This window comes from Coregonus lavaretus, assembly GCF_964263955.1.
Source record: "Coregonus lavaretus genome assembly, chromosome: 30".
In the NCBI taxonomy this organism is placed as follows: domain Eukaryota; kingdom Metazoa; phylum Chordata; class Actinopteri; order Salmoniformes; family Salmonidae; genus Coregonus; species Coregonus lavaretus.
In genome coordinates, this window is record NC_140017.1 from 6,120,581 (window position 1) to 6,139,551 (window position 18,971).

Genomic DNA, 18,971 nt, shown 5'->3' on the forward strand with positions numbered 1-18,971 from the left:
CTGCCATTAACCCCGCTAGCAGTCATAGTGACCAGTCTGATTTCAATGGTTCGTTCAACGTTACGGCTCTACAGAAGTTACTACTCTCTTTCTCACAGCCATGAACAGCATATTCTCTCTGAAGGTGTCTGGGTAGCATGGCTACAGCGTAGTTACAGAGATTGTTCACTGTAAATAGGACCTTTGAGTGCATGAAAAGGCTTTTGTGTACCTCCTTAAATAAGCTACCCACAAAAAGTAACCACCCAATGAAATGGGCCCAAACCCTCTCCTATGTTAGATCATACGTTGAGCCTGCAAGTTAAGTTGTGTGGGTACACTAGCTTTTGGCTTTTCGCCCCAATGCAGATAGTCAGTTTGGATACAAACCACCATCTTTGGCGTACTTAGTTGGTGTAGCCTATTTATCAGTGCACTGACATTTTAAAATGTTAGATAACAAATGGGCTAGGACTCTTAGTAAATGAAAAGGTCAATTTTATGAAATGTCAAATGAGAAGCCATGTCTCTTAATTTTGGATGTCAATGCAACACACTAATTTTGTCAGGGATGTTTCTGAATGTTGGGTAAAAAACATTCTATATAATTATGTGGCCATATATATTTCTGCTTTTAGCAGATGGGCTTATTTTATCATAACTACATCAAACAGTTGTTTGAAATTTAACATGCGCTTGGAGCATGTAATTTTAAAGCGCAAATCTGTAGGTCAAATATTAACAAAGCGGTCAGTGTTTTGGTAAAAAGCTGAGGGATGTAAATGTAACAACTCTCAAATTCATAGACAGAGCTATGGATGCAAGGATAGACCATCCATGATATCAATCATTTAAAGGGTTTACAAATATTTGAGTCAATCAATCTTATATTTTGGCCTCTGATGGGGTACCACAGTTGAACCAAGCTTGAGGCATAAGTTATATATTTCAATAATCAATGGGTATAAATCATTAATTCAAAAGTCCCAAAATGGATGTACACTATATATACAAACGTATGTGGACACCCCTTCAAATATTTAAGCCACACCCGTTGCTGACAGGTGTATCAAATCAGTAACTTTCAACATGGCACCGTCATAGGATGCCACCTTTCCAACAAGTCAGTTCGTCAAACTTCTGCCCTGCTAGAGCTGCCTCGGTCAACTGGAAGCGCTGTTATTGTGAAGTGGAAACGTCTAGGAGCAACAACTGCTCAGTCGCGAAGTGGTAGGCCACACAAGCTCACAGAATGGGACCGCTGAAGCGCGTAGCATGTAAAAATTGTCTGTCCTCGGTTCCAACACTCACTAAAGAGTTCCAAACTGCCTCTTAAAGCAATGTCAGCACAATAACTGTTTGTCGGGAGCTTCATGAAATGGGTTTCCATGGCCGAGCAGCCACACACAAGCCTAAGATCACCATGCACAATGCCAAGTGTCGGCTAGAGTGGTGTAAAGCTTGCCACCATTGGACTCTGGAGCAGTGGAAACGTGTTCTCTGGAGTGACGAATCACGCTTCACAATCTGGCAGTCCGACGGACGAATCTGGGTTTGGCGGATGCCAGGAGAATGCTACCTGGCCGAATGCATAGTGCCAACTTTAAAATTTGGTGGAGGAGGAATAATGGTCTGGTGCTGTTTTTCATGGTTCGGGCTAGGCCCCTTAGTTCCAGTGACGATATATCTTAACGCTACAGCATAGAATGACATTCTAGATGATTCTGTGCTTCCAACTTTGTGGCAACAGTTTGGGGAAGACCCTTTCCTGTTTCAGCATGACAATGCCCCCGTGCACAAAGCGAGGTCCATACAGAAATGGTTTGTCGATCGTGTGGAAGAATCTTGACTGGCCTGCACAGAGCCCTGACCTCAACCCCATCGAACACCTTTGGGATGAATTGGAACTCCGACTGCGAGCCAGGCCTAATCTCCCAATATCAGATCCCGACCTCACTAATGCTCTTGTGGCTGAATGGAAGCAAGTCCCTTCAGATTCTCCTAAGTAGTGTGTATTACACACTTCATTTTAGGGACATATTTAAACCTGGAAATGCTTGAATAAAAATGACATAAGATTGTAACAACTACTGTACAGCTTGTCACACGTGTCAACGAGTTGAGTTATCTTTGTCCTTTTAAGTGTCAATCTTTTAGGTTGGCAGTTGTGGATACGACCAGTGCCAGTCTCTGAAGTGCAAGGTGGGTGGGCCAACAGGAAGGGTAACATACACTCCTCGCACCATTAGCATCCCTGACTGCGTCCCAAATGGCACCCTATTCCCTAGTGCCCTGTGGTCCCTGGTCAAAAGTAGTGCACTATATAGGGAATAGGGTGCCATTTGGGACATACAATTGAAGTCTGACGTTTACATACACCTTAGCCAAATACATTTAAACTCAGTTTTTCACAATTCCTGACCATTTAATCCTATAAAAAATTCCCTGTCTTAGGTCAGTTAGGATCACCACTTTATTTTAAGAATGTGAAATGTCAGAATAATAGTAGAGAGAATTATTTATTTCAGCTTTTATTTATTTCATCACATTCCCAGTGGGTCAGAAGTTTACATACACTCAATTAGTATTTGGTAGCATTGCCTTTAAATTGTTTAACTTGGGTCAAACGTTTCGGGTATTCTTCCACAAGCTTCCCACAATAAGTTGGGTGAATTTTGGCCCATTCCTCCTGACAGAGTCAGGTTTGTAGGCCTCCTTGCTCGCACACGCTTTTTCAGTTCTGACCACAAATGTTCTATAGGATTGAGGTCAGGGCTTTGTGATGGCCACTCCAATACCTTGCCGTTGTTGTCCTTAAGACATTTTGCCACAACTTTGGAAGTATGCTTGGGGTCGTTGTCCATTTGGAAGACCCATTTGCGACCAAGCTTTAACTTCCTGACTGATGTCTTGAGATGTTGCTTCAATATATCCACATAATTTTCCTTCCTCATGATGCCATCTATTTTGTGAAGTGCACCAGTCCCTCCTGCAGCAAAGCACCCCCACAGCATGATGCTGCCACCCCCGTGCTTCACGGTTGGGATGGTGTTCTTCGGCTTGCAAACGATGGTCATTATGGCCAAACAGTTCTATTTTTGTTTCATCAGACCAGAGGACATTTCTCCAAAAAGTACGATCTTTGTCCCCATGTGCAGTTGCAAACCGTAGTCTGGCTTTTTTATGGCGGTTTTGGAGCAGTGGCTTCTTCCTTGCTGAGCGGCCTTTCAGGTTATGTCGATATAGGACTCGTTTTACTGTGGATATATATACTTTTGTACCTGTTTCCTCCAGCATCTTCACAAGGTCCTTTGCTGTTGTTCTGGGATTGATTTGCACTTTTCGCACCAAAGTACGTTCATCTCTAGGAGAAAGAACGCGTCTCCTTCCTGAGCGGTATGACGGCTGCGTGGTCCCATGGTGTTTATACTTGCGTACTATTGTTTGTACAGATGAACGTGGTACCTTCAGGCGTTTGGAAATTGCTCCCAAGGATGAACCAGACTTGTGGAGGTCTTTTTCTGATGTCTTGGCTGATTTCTTTTGATTTTCCCATGATGTCAAGCAAAGACGCACTGAGTTTAAAGGTAGGCCTTGAAATACATCCACAGGTACACCTCGAATTGACTCAAATTATGTCAATTAGCCTATCAGAAGCTTCTAAAGCCATGACATAATTTTCTGGAATTTTCCAAGCTGTTTAAAGGCACAGTCAACTTAGTGTATGTAAACTTCTGACCCACTGGAATTGTGATACAGTGAATTATAAGTGAAAATAATCTGTCTGTAAACAATTGTTGGAAAAATTACTTGTGTCATGCACTAACCGACTTGCCAAAACTATAGTTTGTTAACAAGAAATATGTGGAGTGGTTGAGTTTTAATGACTCCAACCTAAGTGTATGTAAACTTCCGACTTCAACTGTAGCTAATCTATCGATTAGCTCTTTGTCTTTTGCGGATCTGAAGAATCTTGATAACTATATCAGACTAGTGGTGGAGCTTCCATCATATTGCTTCCACCTTCCAGATGCACTAACATCAGAGGGAAGTGGTAGGGAGTGAATTGGGACTGACTATCTATTCACATAGATCTGAGGTGGCCAGTAGCTTGTACTCAGTCACCATCTGCTGCTAAAGACTTTTGCTTTTGGCCACAAAGCATTTGCATAATGCACGGATTTAAAAATAATGACCAACTCACTTGGCAGATTTCTAAGATCTCTTAGGCTTTAATACTCCCTCGCATGGTGCCTTTCTCTTGACATGTCTTATTTACAGTCTGTCATTATTTGAGCAGGTGTACCACTTTTCTTGGCATTTTCTGACACCACCCACCATTGGTTGCACATTTTATCTCACTTTTATCCTGTAACCTAATGTCTTTCTTTTCTCGAGCACACAGTGTTGCTGTGGTACTTGGGCCTGGGAAGCTGCCAACCTAGTGTGACTTGGCATAGAGCTTCTGTTGCAGCCAGAAGTTAGGACTACTCCAAACAAACAAAGCATGATCCTACTCGTGCTGTTGTATTTATAGAACAGAGGGTTTCATCTTATTTGTTTTCATAAATGATACCCATTTACCGGGTTAGTGAAACTGCCCTAGAAATACCATACATCAAATGTTTTTTGCACTTATTTTAAAACTTATTTTTCTTCTTGTACAAAAAAAAAACACTTTTTGAAATTCACACATAGTTTAGAGAAGGATATTATAGACGTCACCCAGTCGTAACACCTAGCATGATGAACGCTGGGGTTGGAGAAGCCTTGTCTTCCCCTTCTGCTGCTCTCTGCCGGGGCTTCTCCCCTCTGAAGGTGGCTGAGGTGGGAGGTGGTTTCAGAGGAAAGGAGCAGTGCTGCTAGAACTTTCCTGAAATTACCCTGAGTGTGCCTGGAGCAGTCCCCGTCCCCCCAACCCCCTCTCCCTATCTGACAGGAATGCCCCCCACACCACACACACAGCTCTCATCTTCCCACCCAGTGCCGCTGTGCCATTTGTCTACTGACTGGGAGGTCCTATACTGCCACTACTTCTTCACGTCTAGGGGGAAAATATAACAGCTACCTCCCCTTCTGTGTTTTCTTGTATTCTCGTTCACTTCTTATGCCATGATTCCGTCATGTCTGGCTCCGGTTATACTTCAATTATGTGCTTTGCTATTCCAACACACAGATCAGTTAAGCAGTCACTGACTTTATTATAACAGTGGAGGAATGTCCAAGTCATTATCAGCTGCTTGTTTGTCTCAGGTTGAGATAGATAATATATGCCATATAGCAGAGGCTTTTATCCAAAGCAACTAACAGTAGTGTGTGCATACACTTTCGTATGGGGGGTCCCAGCGGGACTCAAACCCATGATCCTGACGTTGCATGCGACGTTCTCTACCAACTACCAGATTTCCCATACAAGGCAGTGAATGAATGACAAGTATCTCTGGAGACCAGATAGATGTGTTGTTCTAAAGTACCGTTTCCCAAATGAGTGTGACGAAAGCGCTTGTGAGGGCAAACAAAACGGGGGTTGGAGGGGGCTGTAGATCTAGCTTGTTTATCTGAGTTGTCCAAGAGTTCCTCCTTATTCCCCGGGAGTAAAAGCCTTAAAGCTGGTTCTCCTCTGCGGGCTGTCTGCTTGGGATGTGTGTGTGTGTGAAAAGCTGAGAAGGAGTGAGAGAAGAGCCAAGAGGATGTCAGGGAAGGGAGAGCTGATGAATGGGGGAGACAGGTCTGTGGCTTTGCTGTCCTCGGCTGGAGCTTCTCTTTATGGCCTTGGGGCCGCAGCCAGATCTCTCGTTTGGTTGCCAACAGCAACAAAGTCGTGGTAAAACCTTCCTTCCAACATCTTCATTTTTCTGCTTTGTCAACATGAAAAGTGTAATGAGATGATTCCTCTTTTGAAGTTATGGGTGTTGATTTAGTTTGTTAAGAACTATTTGGGCACCGATTTGACTGTGCAAATAAGCAGTGCTAGTGAAAGGAGACTGTAAATGTTCTAATTTCTTTCAAAATCTCTCATTTTAATGTGGGTTTAGTGTGTAACAGTGCAGATGCAGAATGAAGGATTCAGTTGCTTAACTTGCATTCCAACCTTCTTTCAAACCTACTATAGTGGTCCAAAACAGTATGGCACACCCTAGCAAAACGTTTTAAAAACATTACAATCGTTATTTCTTATTGGACAAGTCCAGGTTGTCCCTCGCTGTTTCAATCGTTTTTATTTTGTACTTTTTTTTTTATTTGGTACATAATGAACACGTCCCAGAGCCTATGCAGTTGCAGTCATGCTGCCTCACAATCTCTCCTTCCCTCCCCTTCAGGATGTGAAGATCTTCCGGGCGCTCATCCTTGGGGAGCTGGAAAGGGGTCAGAGCCAATACCAGGCCCTGTGCTTCATCTCGCGCCTCAACCACAACGAGTTCATCCCCAGCGAGTCCATGGCCCGACTCAGACAGGTATGTGTGTCACCGACCGGGGTTCTAACCCGGGTCTCAGGTGCTTCAAGACTGTTAGTCGTTGAGTTAAAGCCAAGGCATTAGCTTAGGGAGCTAACGGAAGTATTCAGGTCTCCGGCAAGTTTAGTCATCACATGAGAGTGGTTCCAAACCTCCTCCACTACATATGCACTAGTAGTACAGGGAAATTCACTTACTGAGTTGCCCTGTTTGAATATGTTGAAAATGTATCCTTTCTTTCTTCCTTTCCTTCAGGTAATCACTGATCTAACACAACATGATACTTGCTAGCAAGAAGTTCCTATGTAGTTCCACTATGTAGCTTCCACCTATTCCTGCTGTGTCAGATCAGTGATAACTCCAAAGGAAGTGTACAGGGAATAACAAGTAATGAATAATAAGGCCAGTGAGTGTCCTTGCTGGGAGTGGGGGAAGTGAATGAGCATGATCCCATTTGATAAAGTGACCTTGGCAACATGACTGACTTTGTCCTGCGGTCCACCAGAAAAACCCTCACGCCATCCGCGCAGCGGAGGAGAGGCGGGGCCTGGACCAGTTGACCATGAACGTGGCGGTGAACCTGAGCCGGGCGTGGCAGCTCAGCAGCCACATCCACAACATGTGCAGTGAGGCCCGGGACGCCATCTACACCCGGGAGAGGGATGTCAAACATTGGCTGGAGAGAGGTCAATAGAATGAATATGTGGGCACAGCGTGTCACAGATAATGTCGTCCCAAAGGGCATGAATACAAATGGAAAAAGAGAAGCTGGGAGGCAAAAATGAAAGGTGATCTGCAGTGGTCCAAAGTACTTAAGTAAAAATACTTTGAGGTACTCTGAAGTCGTTTTTTGAGGTATCTGTACTTTACTATTTATATTTTTGACAACTTTTACTTTTACTTCACTACATTCCTGAAGAAAATAATTTTCTTTTTACTCCATAAATGTTCCCTAAGACCCAAAATTACTCGTGACATTTTGAATGCTTAGCAGGACAGGAAAAGTGTCCATTTTACGTACTTACCAAGAGAACATCACTGGTAATCCCTACTGCCTCTGATCTGGCGGACTCACTAAACACATGCTTCATTTGTCAATTATGTCTGAGTGTTGGAGTGTGCCCCTGGATATCCGTAAAAAAATAAAAATAAAAATAAAATGGTGCAGGCTGGTATGCTTAATATAAGGAATTTGAAATGATTTATACGTAGGTACAGTGGGGAAAAAAAGTATTTAGTCAGCCACCAATTGTGCAAGTTCTCCCACTTAAAAAGATGAGAGAGGCCTGTAATTTTCATCATAGGTACACGTCAACTATGACAGACAAAATGAGAAAAACAAATCCAGAAAATCACATTGTAGGATTTTTAATGAATTTATTGGCATATGATGGTGGAAAATAAGTATTTGGTCAATAACAAAAGTTTCTCAATACTTTGTTATATACCCTTTGTTGGCAATGACACGGGTCAAACGTTTTCTGTAAGTCTTCACAAGGTTTTCACACACTGTTGCTGGTATTTTGGCCCATTCCTCCATGCAGATCTCCTCTAGAGCAGTGATGTTTTGGGGCTGTCGCTGGGCAACACAGACTTTCAACTCCCTCCAAAGATTTTCTATGGGGTTGAGATCTGGAGACTGGCTAGGCCACTCCAGGACCTTGAAATGCTTCTTACGAAGCCACTCCTTCGTTGCCCGGGCGGTGTGTTTGGGATCATTGTCATGCTGAAAGACCCAGCCACGTTTCATCTTCAATGCCCTTGCTGATGGAAGGAGGGTTTCACTCAAAATCTCACGATACATGGCCCCATTCATTCTTTCCTTTACACGGATCAGTCGTCCTGGTCCCTTTGCAGAAAAACAGCCCCAAAGCATGATGTTTCCACCCCCATGCTTCACATTAGGTATGGTGTTCTTTGGATGCAACTCAGCATTCTTTGTCCTCCAAACATGACGAGTTGAGTTTTTACCAAAAAGTTATATTTTGGTTTCATCTGACCATATGACATTCTCCCAATCCTCTTCTGGATCATCCAAATGCACTTCAGACGGGCCTGGACATGTACTGGCTTAAGCAGGGGGACACGTCTCGCACTGCAGGATTTGAGTCCCTGGCGGCGTAGTGTGTTACTGATGGTTGGCTTTGTTACTTTGGTCCCAGCTCTCTGCAGGTCATTCACTAGGTCCCCCCGTGTGGTTCTGGGATTTTTGCTCACCGTTCTTGTGATCATTTTGACCCCACGGGGTGAGATCTTGCGTGGAGCCCCAGATCGAGGGAGATTATCAGTGGTCTTGTATGTCTTCCATTTCCTAATAATTGCTCCCACAGTTGATTTCTTCAAACCAAGCTGCTTACCTATTGCAGATTCAGTCTTCCCAGCCTGGTGCAGGTCTACAATTTTGTTTTTGGTGTCCTTTGACAGCTCTTTGGTCTTGGCCATTGTGAAGTTTGGAGTGTGACTGTTTGAGGTTGTGGACAGGTGTCTTTTATACTGATAATAAGTTCAAACAGGTGCCATTAATACAGGTAACGAGTGGAGGACAGAGGAGCCTCTTAAAGAAGAAGTTACAGGTCTGTGAGAGCCAGAAATCTTGCTTGTTTGTAGGTGACCAAATACTTATTTTCCACCATAATTTGCAAATAAATTCATTAAAAATCCTACAATGGGATTTTCTGGATTTTTTTTCCTCAATTTGTCTGTCATAGTTGACGTGTACCTATGATGAAAATTACAGGCCTCTCTCATCTTTTTAAGTGGGAGAACTTGCACAATTGGTGGCTGACTAAATACTTTTTTTCCCCACTGTATATTTAAAACCAAATACTTTTAGACATTTACTCTAGTAGTATTTTACTGGGGGACTTTTTTACTTGAGTCATTTTCTATTAAGGCGTATTTACTTTTACTCAAGTATGACAATTGGGGACTTTTTACACCACTGGTGATCTGTATCTTTCACAGTCAATGTTTTGGCCTAGTGGTCTTTCTCAAGACATGATGCACATTTGTCCACCATTGTGTGGACGTAGAATAAAAGATACAGATCACCTTTCATTTTTATCCTCCCAGCTTCTCTTTTTCATGTGGATAGGTCAGCTCTCGCTCTCTCGCTCTCTGTCTCTCTCTCTCTCTCATATGATTGGCTGGAATAAAAGCCAGCACACACTATGGCCTCCAGAAACGGAGTTGCCCACCCTTGGTCTAGACCTTAATCACATACTCCCTCAAATGTAAATTAATCCAATGCATTTTAGCTCTATATGTACACTACCATACCAAACTAGCCCAGTTCTACTTCAATAACACTATTAGTCTTTGACAAAGTAAACAAAGATTATGCAATCTACTGTAAAGTCAAACAGTCTCTCCCTGAAAGAGTCTGTTTTGCTCCTAAAGCTCTCTTTCTCTGTATGAATGTATACTTGGCTCAACTTTAGGCAATCACGTTTCGTGATTGTTGATAGTTGTTTCGCGAGAACTATTTTGCTGATTGAAAAGAGCCCTGTGTCTTTAGTTTAGTTTATATTAAGTCCACAGTGTCTAGGTATAGCTAATGTACAGTACTGTATACAATGTAGCCTGATGGTCATAGTACAGTGCATGGTGAACCATCTGTGAGTGAATAGAGATAGCAGCACTCTTTTGCAGGACAAAGTTCCTTATTGCTAGACTGGTCCCAGATCTGTTTGTGCCATCTTGCCATTCTATGCCATCTATGGCCATTGTCACAGTGGGAGTTGTCAAGACAGCACAAACCGATCTGGGACCAGGCTACCTTATTAGAGCATTGACTCACAAATATGTTGCTTGCTGTACCTGTAGGAGTGGAGGGCTCCATGTTTGAGATCCTGCCCCAGTCGGTGGACGTGGTCCCGGTCCTGCTGTCGTGCCGCTCTACGAGAGACCTGTGGCAGGCCTGCTCCTGCAGCTACAGCCTGCGTCTGGAGTGGTACCCCTGCCTGCTCAAGTACTGCCGCAACCGCGACACCACGGGCAAAGGCAGCCCCTACAAGTGTGGCATCAAAAGCTGCAGCAAAGGCTACCACTTCACCTACTATGTCCCCCACAAACAGCTCTGTCTCTGGGATGAGGAGACTTAGCAGTACACCACCCAGTTCATCCCAAAGCCATTGGGCTGCATCCTGTAGTGAGATGATAGTAGTTTGATGCCTTACTTGGGACAGTTTAGGTTGAAATTGAGACCAAAACCTTTTTTTGCAACAGGAGCTATACCCTCTCAATGACTCCTTTGACATGTCCATAGGGGACATTTCCTATAGTTGGGATATGATGCCTCCGACGTGTCCAGGTACCTGCTGTGTGACATTAAATTACTCTCGCACATTTGTGCCAATGTTTGGAAAACGTCTCAATATGGCCCAGCTAATAGAAAATGACTTCAAGAACCTGCTCTCATAAGGACACGTTTATGCATACGGCTGGACAGTTCAGCTACTTTTCTACATTTCTTGCCCCGTGGGATGACTGGTGAAGGAACAACGTTCCCATTATGTTGTCACAGGAAACCGTGGGATGCGGGATCGGAACGGTCAGTTAGACAATGACTTATGACATCAATAACAACACAGCTTTAGCCAGCTCTCTTCCTGGTCGATGGCAACTTGGGTTGCACTCGACAATGTTTCTCTGATGCTGGCATTATTTATTTGGTTGCAAGGTGAAATTATTAAAGATTCTTATGTATAAAATGACTAATCTTTAAAGTTTTCTTATCTTCATCACATTTTCTTTGATTTGTGTCAATTACAAGCCTAATTTCCTCTAATTCTGCATATGTTAGCAATTAGACAGTAGAATTTTAGCAAGACAGACAGATGATATACATAGTGTACAAAACAGTAGGAACACCTTTCTAATATTGAGTTGCACCCCCTTTTGCCCTCAGAACAGCCTCATTTCATCGGGGCATGGACTCTACAATGTGTCGAAAGCGTTCCTCAGGGATGCTGGCCCACGTTGACCAATGGTACCTGGACACAGTTGTGTCAAGTTGGCTGGATGTCCTTTGGGTGGTGGACCATTCTTGATACACACAGGGAAACTGATGAGCGTGAACAACCCAGCAGAGTTGCAGTTCTTGACACACTCAAATCGGTGTGCCTGGCACCTACTACCATCCCCCGTTTAAAGGCACTTAAATATTTTGTCTTGCCCATTCATCCTCTGAATGGCACATACACAATCCATGTCTCAATTGTCTCTAGGCTTAAAAATCATCTTAACCTGTCTTCTCCCCTTCATCTACACTGATTGATTGAAGTGGATTTAACAGGTGACATCAATAAGGGATCATAGCTTTCACCTGGTCAATGTAATGGAAAGAGCAGGTGTTCCAAATGTTTTGTACCCTCAGTGTATATTGTGAAAATGTGTGGGCATTGTATTTAGATAACAGTGTAGATATTGATGCTAATTTAACCTATATTCTTGAAAGCAAGTTACTTATATCTATTATATTACAGTAGCCTCAATGTTGTTGTTTTTCTTCTGTCAATGTGATTTTCCTGGGACCAAATTTCATGAATCCCAATTCACAATGGAAGATCACCGCTATCACCTGAGTATTTGTGAACAGTCTGGGTTTGAAAGAGAATGCCACTCACTTGAAGATCATTCACAGCTCAATCACTGATGGTCATGATTTTTCTTTGACATATGTTTCATTTTGACAGGTTTCCAAGTTGATTTGCTTATATTTCATTATTCTTTCCAAGTTTGAAGCTAAACCAAAGTAAAGATTCACAAATGAAATATTCTCCAAGGAAAGGCTAAAGTTGCAACCTATCAGATTTGATTTCTGTCTAGGGCCAGGCTGTGTTGGATCTAGTGCTTACTCAACTGCCTGGCCACTTTCATTTATCATGCAATGGATCTGATTAACAACTTTCAAAGCAATACTTCCACCTCCTGTTAATGCAATGCGTAGCTAATGCATTCCTTTCAAACTCCGACACATGGGTTATTGAAAAAACGTCTAACCATAGTCAGTTGAACCCCTTTACCACCATTTATTATATTTCTCATGTCAGTTCATTTAATTAACATCACAATTTATTATAAATGTAGGCCTTCTTGATTATCACTTCGATATGTGATCCCATTCCACACGGAACACTTTGTTCAAGTAAGACTAAAATAATCAAGTCAAATTATGCTAATTCCATGTCTTTGTTCATTTTGTTTGTGTATGACATCTTCCCAACTGACAAACCAAATGTCCTTTAAAAAAAAAAAAAAAAAGCCCATTCTATGGTAACCTACCTATGTGCCTTAACGCTTCAACTGATTTTTGCTATGTGAAACTATAATAAAGTCTCAAACATATTTTTCTATGAAAGAGTTGTGTATGTTTGCGAAGAGCAATACCACAGAAAAATGATGGAATAATTTACAATTCAAAAGTATATTTTGCCTTCAATAAAGGCACCTCTTTTGCACTGCACTTTTGTGGGGGGGTAAATTCAGCAAAAATCTGAGCAGATTCTAAGACCTCAGAACGAGATGGGAAAATTCACTAAAACCTATCATGCTCCAAGTACAGTATACATTTTCATGTAGCTTTCATATTTCTCACTGGTACCAGAGAAAACATTTATACAAAAGGCGTATGCCTGCATCTCCCCTTTTCACCGCCATGCACTGATTGAAAAATACGTAAATATTACCAGCGGATGGCGCCACAACCCCATTATAGATGACAAGTTGACAACTAGACACCACCCGACGACGGTACAGTTACATTCGGAACAAGGCTAGCAGTAATTATATTTTGTTTACTTATTGAGTGTTGAAAACTAACTCACTAATTTCGTTTTGGGTTGGGCAGCAATCTACAGCACCAGTTGCTGACACTACAAGGTGGGGGAGTTGGCAATTGAGATTAGACGCTCATTTTTCTGTTGAGCCGAGTAACATGGACACAAAGAACCAAAGATGAAGTGATTGTCATCCGAGGGACCATGCTGGTCACAAAGGGACAGAAGATGAGATGTCACCGACATGAACGTGCACGCGGCGCAGAAATAAGGTGATGTTACAAAGTAGTTATTTTGCATTGTTCTGTTTCCAAAAATGTGATAGCTTGAGGAGCCAAGCTCTCCTTGTGTGTCTATCTCGCTCGCTGTCCTCTAAGCCTGCCTTAGCAAACTGATCTTGAATAGTTTAGACAGCTCATCTGGATTCAAATGTATTCACTTTAATGTGTTTTTAGCTCAAATATTCTCATCTTTATAAATGGCTCGGTCTGAAGCCATCATGCCAGTGTTATTTTCTCTATTTGTTATAGAGCCCCACAGTGGAGGTGTCATAGTACCCATAAAGCCTAGCGGCCAAACAGGGAAATGGTTCCAATTGTTTTTCCACCATTCATTTTTCCCATAGGGGATTTTAGAATCACTTAAAATAAGGGCAGTGTTTTGTGTAGGCTTACCCTGGCATGACGCTTTGATAACCATGTAAGTCTCTCTTGGACAAGGTGACTTTTATCGATATATTCGGTTCTATTTACTCTGATTCAAAATAGCTAATTAGCATCAAAGTAGACATTGTGCAAATCTACAAGTCCCTGCAAGCTCCTGCACGTCATCTCTAGCTGACACCTTTGCGAACAGGTATTGTGTCAATTTAAAACTTGCACAAGACAGTTCACAGAATTGTCAATTTTTAAAGAAATGTTGGCAATTTATTCATTACTACACTTAACTAACAGATAGTTATTCCAGAGAGTCTTACATTTGCCTCGATTTGGCAGTCTTGTCCAGATCATCATGGCATTTGTAGTTCTTTATGATAGCCACATTAGCAGCTAATTAGCATTTCATTTTTGGGGGATGAATACAGGCAAATATATTGATAAAATCACCTTGTCCTAAAGAGATTTACACGGTTATCAAAATGTCACGCGAGGGTAAGCCTATATGAAACACAGCCCTTATTTTTTATCAAAATGTCACGCCAGGGTAAGCCTACATGAAACACAGCCCTTATTTTAAGTGTTTCTAAAATCCCCTATTGGAAAAATGTATGGTGGAACATGATTTGAACCATTTCCCTGTTTGACCACTAGGTTTTATGGGTATTATGACTCATAGTGGTGCTCTATGCTAGCTGCTCTCTCCCCTTCTGCACTGATGTCAAAACAGCTGAACAGGGGAAAACATAGCTAGCTCTATAAATAATATGCCAAATTCATGATATTAATAATAAACATTTACATTTGGATATTGCTTTTTTTTAAATTACATAATGTACATAATAAAGGTGAATTAATAAATAATACATAAATACTCTAGCTTGCTTTACACACAACAGTTTACTGTTTACTGGCAGAAATGGCGACTGTCTGCACTGCAGTGCAACCTGGTCTCATAGCATTTCATATTATTTTGTACGTAAATCCGCGAAACACCATTTAGTATGATATGTTTCGTATGGTATGTATTAATTTGTGAATGTCCATCATCCATTTCGTATGATATGTTCCGAATTAGCTAAACGTACAATATGTTACGAATTAGCTAAATGTACAATGTTACGAATTTGCCAAACATATGATATGTTACGAATTCCAATTTGTTGTGGCTAACGTTAGCTAGGTCGCTAACGTTAGCTAGGCTAGAAGTTAGGGTTAAGGTTAGGGGAAGGGTCAGCTAAAAGGGTTAAGGGAAGGGTTAGCTAACATGCTAAGTAGTTGAAAAGTTACTAAAATGCTAAACTTGTCCATGATGAGATTCGAACATGCAACCTTTTGGTTGCAAGATGTGTGCGTTATACGCCTTCCCTACCAACCACCCTCCTTCGCAATCTCCATAGACAAACATTGACAGTAGAATGGCCTTACTGAAGAGCTCAGTGACTTTCAACATGGCACCGTCATAGGATGCCACCTTTCCAACAAGTCAAATTTCTGCCCTGCTAGAGCTGCCATGGTCAACTGTAAGTGCTGTTATTGTGAAATGGAAACGTCTAGGAGCAACTACGGCTCAGCCGCGAAGTGGTAGGCCACACAAGCTCACAGAACAGGACCGCCGAGTGCTGAAACGCGTAGTGCGTAGAAATAGTCTGTCCTCGGTTGCAACACTCACTACCGAGTTCCAAACTGCCTCTGGAAGAAACATCAGCACAAGAACTGTTCATCGGGAGCTTTATGAAATGGGTTTCCATGGCCGAGCAGCCACACACAAGCATAAGATCACCATGCGCAATGCCATTGGACTCTGGAGCAGTGGAAACACCTTCTCTGGAATGATGCATCATGCTTCACCATCTTGCAGTCCGATGTACTAATCTGGGTTTGGCGGATGCCAGTAGAATGCTACCTGCCCGAATGCATAGTGCCAACTGTAAAGTTTGGTGGAGGAGTAATACTGGTCTGGGGTTGTTTTTCATGGTTCGGGCTAGGCCCTTTAGTTTCAGTGAAGGTAAATCTTAACGCTGCAGCATACAATGACATTCTAGACGATTCTGTTCTTCCAACTTTGTGGCAACAGTTTGGGGAAGGACCTTTCCTGTTTCAGCATGACAATGCCCCCGTGCACATAGCAAGGTCCATACAGAAATGGTTTGTCGAGATCAGTGTGGAAGAACTTGACTGGCCTGCACAGAGCCCTGACCTCAACCCCATCGAACACCTTTGGTGGGATGAAAGGGAACACCAACTGCGAGCCAGGCCTAATTGCCCAACATCCGTATCTGACCTCACTAATGCTCTTGTGCCTGAATGGAAGCAAGTCCCCACAGCTATGTTCTGAAATTTAGTGGAAAGCCTTCCCAGAAGAGTGGAGTCTGTTATAGCAGCAAAGGGTGACCAACTCCATATTAATTCTCATGATTTTGGAATGAGATTTTGGGATGTGCAGGTGTCCACATACTTTTGGTCATGTAGTGTATCATACTAATTTGAGTGTCCCGGATTAACATTTACTATGTCACCTCTTGTCTATAAGACAAGGATGTGCAGCCCCACTGCCCCAGACACAATTACTTTTGGACTAGTTTTGAAACTCCCTGAAGCATGACATTTCTCCTTACCAACGAGGGTGTATCATGGTCTCATTTCCCAATACAACGACATGAGATGTCCCCCTCACCAGATCCTCACTACTCAGACTGGCCAGAGCACTACAGCTGCTCAGTTCAGATAAACACTGTTTATCAGTCACTTTGGATTATAACAAGGGTTCATTGAAAGGTAATGTATTTCCGTATTGCAATTATGTTTTTGTGTATTTAGCTGAGGGATGACATCGCTGGCTGTCGGCTTGGTCCTATGCCTAACAGGCTGGATTACTCTCTACACCCTACTGTGTAACACCAATGGCAGCCGTGGCTCTGAGTGGAACTGTAGGCTGGTCACACTGCTCCATGGAATCCTGGCAGTCTGTATAACAGCATACATAGGCTATGTGGATGGACCTTGGCCCTTCACACATCCAGGTAAGATGCTCACTATCTAATCCCATGTAGTGCTGCTCCTGTACCACCTTTCTGTAAAGGTGGTAAAGTTAGTATAGAGCATCATGTTTATTTTTTATTTTTTAAATCTAGTTTCTTCATCAGTATACTTTGATATGTGTATGTATGTTACTAACCATGAATACTGTTTACAATAACGTTGTGATCTTGATTCCAGGCACAAAGAACACCCCCCTTCAGATCAGTGCTATGGTCATTAGCCTGGGCTACTTCATCTTCGACATGGGCTGGTGTATGTACTTCTGCACCGAGGGCCCGGTGATGCTGGCCCACCACACCATGAGCATCCTGGGTATCTTGTTGACCCTGAGCTTGGGGGAATCAGGCATCGAGTCCTGTGCCGTAATCTTTGCTAGCGAGATCACCAACCCCCTGCTGCAAGCTCGCTGGTTCCTGAGACAGTTGGGTCGCTATGAGAGCCTGACAGGGGAGGCGGTCGATATTCTGTTTGTAGTGCTATTTGTGTTCATGCGCATAGTGGTTGGCGGGAGGATGTTGTACTGCGAGCTCATCTCCCCACGGCCCAGGTTCATTATAAAGTGTGGGGGAGTTGCCATGTATGTGCTGTCCTGGGTGTTCATGGTGGACATTGGTCGTTTCGCCTACCGCAAGAGTCAATCCAAATACAGACGCTGGAGAGACCAACACAGACTGGCAACAGTTAACGGACATAACGGAAAGACAGACTGAAAGACTTGCTTATCTTCAGAAGATTAATAAAAACATCCAATGTTTATACTAATAGACCTTCTTTAACAAATGATTAACTAACAAATGGTTGTGTGTAAGCAAGGGGTCAAAGTCAAGCCATTCTTTAGGCCTATATGATTATTAGGGAATAGTCTTTAGTATTCAGCTTACACTTGTACATTTTTGTGCTCAGTTCAGAAAAACAAGATGCTCAGTTTAGACGTACACTGTTCATCAGTCACTTTGGATTATAAACTGGGTGGTTTTAGCCCTGACTGCTGATTGGCTGACAGCTGTGGTATCTCAGACCGTATACCACGGGTATGACAAAACATTTATTTTCACTGCTCTAATTACGTTGGTAACCAGTTTATAATAGCAATAAGGCACCTCGGGGGTTTGTGATTTATGGCCAATATACCACGGCTAAGGGTGTAAGAACAGCCCTTAGCCGTGGTATATTGGCCATATACCACACCTCCTCAGGCCTTATTGCTTAATTATAACACAGGTTCATTGGAAGGTAATGTACAGTGCCTTCAGAAAGTATTCACATCCTTTTCCCACATTTTGTTCAAATAAAAATCAACAGGTGTAGACTAACAGTGAAATGCTTACTTACGGGTCCATTTTTACGGGTCCGTTCCAACAATGCAGAGTTAAAGATAAAATACAAAATGTAATAAAAAATTGAAATATTAACACAAGGAATAAATACACAGTGAATAACGAATAAAAATAACAAGTAAAAATAACATGGATATATAGCGAGCAGAAAATAACATGACTATATACAGTACCAGTACCAAGTCGATGTGCAGGGATACAAGGTAATTGAGCTGCTATGTACTGTACATATAGGTAGGGGTAAAGTGACTACGCAACAAGATATACAATAGACAGTAGCAGCAGCGTATGTGGTGAGTGTGTTGTCTTACAGCATTCATTTAAAATTGATTCAATTTAGATTTTTGGTGAGTTAATTTTTACAAATTATTTATAAATGAAAAGCTGAAATGTCTTGAGCAGTGGTGGAAAAAGTACCCAATTGTCATACTTGAGTAAAAGTAAAGATACCTTAATAGAAAATGACTCAAGTAAAAGTAAAAGTGAAAGTCACCCAGTAAAATACTACTAAAGTAAAAGTCTAAAAGCATTTGGTTTTAAATATAGGTAAGTATCAAAAGAAAAGAAAAGTATAAATCATTTCAAATTGATTATATTAAGCAAACCAGACGGCACAATTTGTATTTATTTACGGATAGCCAGGGGCACACTCCAACACTCAGACATAATTTACAAACGAAGCATTTGTGTTTGGTGTGTCCGCCAGATCAGAGGCAGTAGGGA

General features: G+C 42.2%; 2 protein-coding genes across 3 annotated transcripts in view; both read left to right on the forward strand.

The window, feature by feature from the left end:
* The window catches only part of LOC311106028 (out at first protein homolog), a 37,517-nt gene extending 24,735 nt beyond the window's left edge, over nucleotides 1-12,782 (forward strand). For both annotated transcript variants that reach the window (XM_084148300.1, XM_084148299.1), the window contains exons 2-4: nucleotides 6,300-6,434; nucleotides 6,940-7,120; nucleotides 10,260-12,782. In XM_084148300.1, the coding sequence (XP_084004426.1) occupies nucleotides 6,300-6,434; nucleotides 6,940-7,120; nucleotides 10,260-10,537 (594 nt within the window). In that variant the 3' untranslated portion in view covers nucleotides 10,538-12,782. The remainder of the gene's footprint in view (nucleotides 1-6,299; nucleotides 6,435-6,939; nucleotides 7,121-10,259) is intronic.
* Nucleotides 12,783-16,639: 3,857 nt separating this feature from the next.
* On the forward strand, nucleotides 16,640-18,229 carry LOC311105629 (TLC domain-containing protein 5-like). Its single transcript, XM_084147831.1, has 2 exons — nucleotides 16,640-16,892; nucleotides 17,089-18,229. The coding sequence occupies exons 1-2, from the start codon at nucleotides 16,697-16,699 to the stop codon at nucleotides 17,619-17,621; spliced, it is 729 nt and encodes a 242-aa protein (XP_084003957.1). The 5' UTR covers nucleotides 16,640-16,696; the 3' UTR covers nucleotides 17,622-18,229.
* Nucleotides 18,230-18,971: the final 742 nt, after the last annotated feature.

Coding starts and splice junctions, on each gene's coding strand:
- LOC311105629 (XM_084147831.1), top strand. CDS start 16,697: ATGACATCGCTGGCTGTCGGCTTGGTCCTATGCCTAACAGGCTGGATT. Junction 16,893..17,088: donor TTGGCCCTTCACACATCCAG/GTAAGATGCTCA, acceptor TCTTGATTCCAG/GCACAAAGAACACCCCCCTT.